Here is a 6,000-nt window from a genome sequence, read left to right on the forward strand (position 1 = left end):
AAATATGTGGTAAATTAGATGAACAGAACTGAGAGGTTAATTCAATTATTACCACACTATCCTCCACGAAAATACCTTCATTGAGGGCTGGGGATTTAGCTCAGCGGCAAAAGCGCTTGCCTGGCAAGCGGAAGGTCATGAGTTCAGTTCCTGGTACCGGAGAAAAACCAAAAAAAAAAAAAAAAAAAAAAGAAAATACCTTCATTGAGCCTTTTGAATTCCTCCTCAAATTTCCTAACCCTAATTTTATACCTGTTCCTCAGAACCAAAATACCTCAGTTTTTTTCGTTTTGTTTTGGTCTCTAACTCTTTTTGGTTTGTTTTGTTTTCTGTGGTTCTGGGAATCAAACTCGGGACCTTATGCTTGCCAGGCAGGCACTTGTACCACTGAGCTACATCCCCAGCCTTTCGTTTTGTTCTGGTTTGGTTTTTTTTTTAGACAGGATCTCACTATGTCCCTATATTTACCAGACAGGGGTTCAACTTGTGTCCTCTTACCTCAGTCTCTTAGAATGCTGGGGTTACAGATGTGTATTACCATTCCTGATCCTACTGTGTTAGTTCTTAAGTAAAAGAGGAACAAAAGGCAAGCAAGTGATTAAGCACATGCTGATAACCTACGCAGTCAGGAAAAAAACATGCTGACATAGCTATGACTACAGATTATTATATTTACAGTCTCCTAAAGTGTAGTAATGGTTAAATGATAACCTTTTTCTTGTTATACTTGGTTTTTTTGAGACAGGATCTTGTTAGGCAGTTCAGCCTGGCCATACAGCCCAAGATGGCCTCAAATTCCTTGCTACAAATTCCTTGTGGCGATGCTCCTGCCTCAGCTTCCTAAATGCTGGGATTATAGCAGCATGAGCCACCACAATCAGTGTGCTGTTGTTATTGAGACAGGGTTTCCCACTTGCTATGCAGGCTAGGCTAGCCTTGACCTAACTCACTGTGTAGCCCAGGCTAGCTTAAAACCTGAAGCGATCCTCCTGCCTCAAACCACTTGGGCCTGGGATTATAGGTATCTGCCACCATGCCCAGCTAAGTGATAACCCTTTTTAATATTCCTTAAGGATAAAGATGGTGCTTCCTTTTATAGCATTTTTTATAGTATTTACTGCAGATTTAGACAGAGCTGTATGACCTGAGAACTAAAAAGTTGATTACCTGTGTTACTACCACCCAAAAGAGCAAAAGCATGATGAAGTAAATGATACAGCTGAGGATGCCGGTACACATCTATAATCCCAGAACTTCTGGAGGCTGAGGGAAGAGGATTACAAATCAACCCCAGCCTGGACAGTTTAGCAAATTAGTGAGGCCATATCTCAAAATAAAAAATAAAAATGTAGCTCAGTGGGAAGGCTCTGGGTTCAAAAATCTTCAGTACCATGAAAATAGAAAACAAAAAAGATTAAAGCAGGTTTCCATCTGTAATTTAAAAGAGAAGCAGTAGTCCAAGAGGAATTTTTGTTTTTGTTTTTCTTAAATAGGATCTCACTATATATATAGTTCAAGCTGGCCTCAAACTCAGTGATCCTCCCAAGTGCTGGGACTACAGGTATGCACCACTGCCCCTGGCTTTAACAGGAATTTTAAAGTAGTACTGTAATTCCCAAATTTGAAAAATCACATATGCAGAATTGACATGAACCAAAATGTGTTTATAGATCAAATCCCACAATAATACATCCCCAAGAGGAATGGTTACATTCTGCTAAATCAGAACTTTGTTCTATGACCTGGAATAAGTGGATGCAATCTTTAATAATCTTGAGATTTCTAGGTGGTTATTATGCTATTTGTTAAAACAGAGTATGATCGGTATTTGTGGTTTGTACACATTCTCTAGTGTAGCTTGTCCTTTTCACTAAAGCGCACTTTCACTTTCAGTCCCTGAAAGTCTAGCTTCCTAATGGATCCCAAGCTGCCTTCCGAAGTGGTGCTGCTACCTTAAAACACAGGACTCCCAAGAGGCTGCAGGGCTGTTACTTCTGCTGTGCTCTGACTTCTGGCCACACAACTGAAACAGAACAGGAAACTTCACAGGGTGAAGAGATGGAGGGGGTCTTAACTCTTAATTCATAACTTATTGCCCACTGAAGGTGGAAACATCTTTTTACCAACACTGGAATGTGTTCTTCCTTATCCCGTTACTCTTACTGCAAGGACCAATTACACTATGGGGGAGGGGTGCATATGATGTCTCCAAGGATAAGCACTGAACAATATCTTATAAAATGAAGAAATCCTTTAAAACAGAGGGAAAAAATTCTAAGAAATTTCATACTCATGACCAGATGAATACAACCCCATAAAAGCTGGCCCCTTAGCTGGGCATGGTGGTTCATGCCAGTAATCCTAGCTCTCGGGAGACTGAGACAGGAGGATTGCCATGAGCGTGAGGCCAGTCTGGGCTACACAGTGTGTTCAAGGCCAGCCTGAACTACATTGTGTGACCCTATCTCAAAAAACCAAAACCAAAACCAAGACAAAGAAGAAAAGATGAAGAAGATGAAGAGGAGGAAGAGGAAGACAAAGACGAAGCAGCAGCAGCAACAGATAGCCCTGTTCCTCTCTGAACAGACCAGCCTGATCATATCAATGCCATGCTCCCGCTTCAGTTCTTCCGGTTAAGCTGAAGTCCCTTCTCCATCTTCTCTTACTTTGCAATTAAAGCTTTGCCTCCCTTCTCACAACTCTTAGCCTAGTTTTAATTTTATTTATAACTGAGTCAAAGGACCAGCATCCAGTATCACGTTTAGTAACTACATGCTTCTACTCACAACAGATAGCAAGAGATTGAAGTACAGATCTGTGGTGGCATACACCTATAATAGCAGGAGCAGGTGGGCCAGAAGTTCAAACTCAGCCTGGGCAACTTGGTAATTTACCAAGACCCTGTCTCAAAATGAAAAAAAGCGCTGGGAATGTAGGTTAGTATGAAAGCCCTGGGTTCAATCCTTAGTGTGGGAAGGGGAGGGGAAAGGAGGGGAGGAAAGGAGAGGGGAGGAAAAAGAAGGAAAGGAAAGGGGATCCAGATCCATCCACAAAAAGAGAGCAGAAAATTAAAACATCTACTTTCCGGAGGTTTAGGAAGTGCCCACTTCAGCCAGATGTGGTGGCACACACCTGTGGTGCACACCTGTAATCTCAGTGCTCTACAAGGCTGACACAGGAGGGTGGTAAGTTTGAGCCTAACCAGGGCAACTCAGTAACGCCCTGTTTCAAAATAAAAAGGGCTAGGGATATAGTTCAGTGCGAAGTACCTAGGTTCAATCTGCAGTTAAAAAAAAAAGTGCCAACTTAGAGAGCAAAGGTAAGTATATATATTTCCAGCTCCTGGGACATTACTGCAGGTGCTACATAGTTTGTTCAATTAATACCTAGGTGACTAAGAAACTTTCATTCCCATCTACCACATGTTAATGGCAATAAGAAAAATGAAAGCAGTGTAACAGTTATCGTAATTTAGAGTAGTTTCTGTGGCTGGCCACATAGAGTCCTATATACTTCTCCAGCACCACTCTCCTGGAGAAGGTGTGATTGGATGCCAGCTGCTGTTCTTTCTCCCTTCCCAAACAGATACAGCTCAGTCTTTTGCTGTACTGCCCCTTAACAAGGAGATTTTTCACTTACCACCTAACTCCCTCCAGAGTTCTGTATCCTTACATAATTAACAGAAGACAGCTGAAGAGGAGAAACTGTTCAAAGTCATTTCCAAAAACTTTTTCAGAAATACACATTTCAGCCAGGTGTAGTGGCACATGCCTGTAATACCAGCACTTGGGAAGCTGAGGCAGGAAGATGGTTGTGAGTCTGAGGCCAGCCTGGGCTACAAAGTGAGCTCAAGGCCAGCCTGGACTACATAGTGAGACCCTTTCTCACTAAAAAAGAGATTAAAAAAATGAAAGAAATACACATTTCCTCCCTTGTAAGTTTTAAGGTCTGTGGCCAACGTACCGTAAGGCTTGAGGGGTGTTAAAATTAGGCCGAGATTCAGCCACACGCTCCTCCTCCTCTGGGCCATCATCTTCCATGTTGGAGAATCCCATCTCATCTTGGAACTATAGGCAAAGAAAACGATTTGCAGGGAAACCAGCCCCTGTAAGTCACTCCCGTAGCAACATGGGTAATTGAAAACTATAGATTACACGACTTTAATCATGCTGCCACCAGATAGGGTCTGCACTTCAGGACTCCCAGAACCCCACGTGTGGATGATTATTATGCCAAGAAAAAAATCTCTCAGCTAGCCAATTTGTAATGGTGAGGACTGACTCGATAACTCAGAACAAGCACTCTCTTAGAAATACATTTCAACAGACAACTTTATGAGGAAGGCAGTTCTTGAGTACAGAGAACTCTAAAGCTGGTTTACAGCCTAAGTACGTACTGAATGATAGTGGGGGAGGACAGCAAGTTTGCACAGAGAACCTCACTAGGAATAAACTACACATGAATAATTAAAGAGTTTCCCAGCTCACACCATTTTCTTGCTACTGTATTCTCTCCTGGGTAGACTAAAAGCAGAATGGCTCAGGCAAACCACCCTTATAGAAAGAGAATCCCAAACCAAAGAACAGAGCTGCCTGCAAAATCTATTTTCATCACATGAGCTCACTCAAGTATCATTACTCACAGTTTCAAACAGTTCTTCCATCAGCTCATTCACTTCCTTTTCTGTAAAAAAATGAAAAAGTACATTGTTGGAAAAAACTACTTTCGTTTTGCAACAAAAGGGAACTTTATGGGGACAATGTACCCACTTGCAGCAAGGTATCTTACAAAATTCTAGCACTAAATGGAGTCAAAAGACAAGTGTCCCTAAGTAGAGGATGTCAAAAGATGTGTCTTAAGACCTGAGCTATTAAAAAAAAAAAAAAGACCTGAGCTATTTAGCCATTCCATCAATGATTTAGAAGATTAAAAAAAATTGCTTATCAAATCTGTACATGATAGGAAACTGTTACATAAGTAACAAAAGCTAACTGAAGATCCGAATGAGAACAGATTCAAAATTCTCCTTTCTCAAATCAACTAGAGAGAATACAAATGGATTAAATATTAAGCCTTATATTCTGGATTTTAAAAATTCAGTTCTTAAGTACACAAAAAGATGGAACGGCCTAAAGACAGTTTGAAAGAGACCTAAAAGTTTTGCTTGAATTCAGGTTCAATATGTCCCAGCTACACCAAGAAGACAAGTGCATCCCCGACCACAGCAGAGCCTCACTCCACATCTAGAAGACTCAACTCAGTAAAACTCGGTGAAAACCCTTCTTGTGGTACGGTGGCCACACCTGTATCCCAGCTGCTCATGGAACTAAGGCAGAGAGATCTCAAACTCAAGGTCAGCCTGGGCAATTTCGCAAAACATTGCCTCAAAATAAAATTTCAAAAAGCAAGCACAAGAGGATGAACAGAGGCACCAGCTGCAGTGGCTTGTGGTCCCACCTTAACACAGAGGAACGGGGGGGACATTAGTGTGAGATGTCCCTCTCAGTCCCAGGGTCTAGCCCAGGCACAGCTTGAACTTGCAGTCCTCCTGGCTAAGCCTCCCAGAGTGCTGCGATTACAGGTGTGCACCACCACAGTGGCTGTCCATGTGGATTTATACTGGAACCCAATGGCCTTATTCCTTCAGGTGCAACAGTGTATGATATGGGAAAGAAAACCAAGAGGACAGCTGACAGTTCTTCAGAGGATGAGGATAAGTGTGTCGTGGAGAAAGTGTTAGGTGCATGGTTAGGGGGCAAGTGGAGTATCTGCTGAAGTAGAAAGGCTTTTCAGAGGGGCATAATACTTGGGAACCAAAGAAAAGCTTGGATTGCCCTAAGCTAATTTTTGAGTTATGACAAAGTCTAAGATGAAGGAGGGTAAAAATAATAAACCCAGGGAAAAGTCCGGCCTCCCTGGGTGACTCAATTAAATAAGCGTCTTTGCCGCAACAAAGGCAATCTCCTCTATCACTCTGTATTACAACTCCTTCTGCTAAAC

At 42.0% G+C, this 6,000-nt stretch overlaps 1 protein-coding gene and 1 pseudogene across 4 annotated transcripts in view; one reads left to right on the plus strand and one right to left on the minus strand.

Annotated features, from left to right (window-relative positions):
- Gon4l (gon-4-like (C. elegans)) overlaps nt 1-6,000 on the minus strand; it is a 64,413-nt gene that overhangs the window by 18,963 nt on the left and 39,450 nt on the right. For 3 of the 4 annotated variants that reach the window (XM_013508237.1, XM_005411606.2, XM_005411607.2), the window contains 2 exons: nt 4,643-4,683; nt 3,964-4,067 (listed from right to left, as the gene is read on the minus strand). In XM_013508237.1, the coding sequence (XP_013363691.1) occupies nt 3,964-4,067; nt 4,643-4,683 (145 nt within the window). Of the gene's footprint in view, nt 1-1,952; nt 1,977-3,963; nt 4,068-4,642; nt 4,684-6,000 lie in introns of those variants that run through there. The other variant, XM_005411609.2, reaches the window with a different exon arrangement.
- LOC102020488 overlaps nt 5,665-6,000 on the plus strand; it is a 2,319-nt pseudogene continuing 1,983 nt past the window's right edge.

Source organism: Chinchilla lanigera, unplaced genomic scaffold, assembly GCF_000276665.1.
Source record: "Chinchilla lanigera isolate Chin_1 unplaced genomic scaffold, ChiLan1.0 scaffold00144, whole genome shotgun sequence".
NCBI classification, from domain to species: Eukaryota; Metazoa; Chordata; class Mammalia; order Rodentia; family Chinchillidae; genus Chinchilla; species Chinchilla lanigera.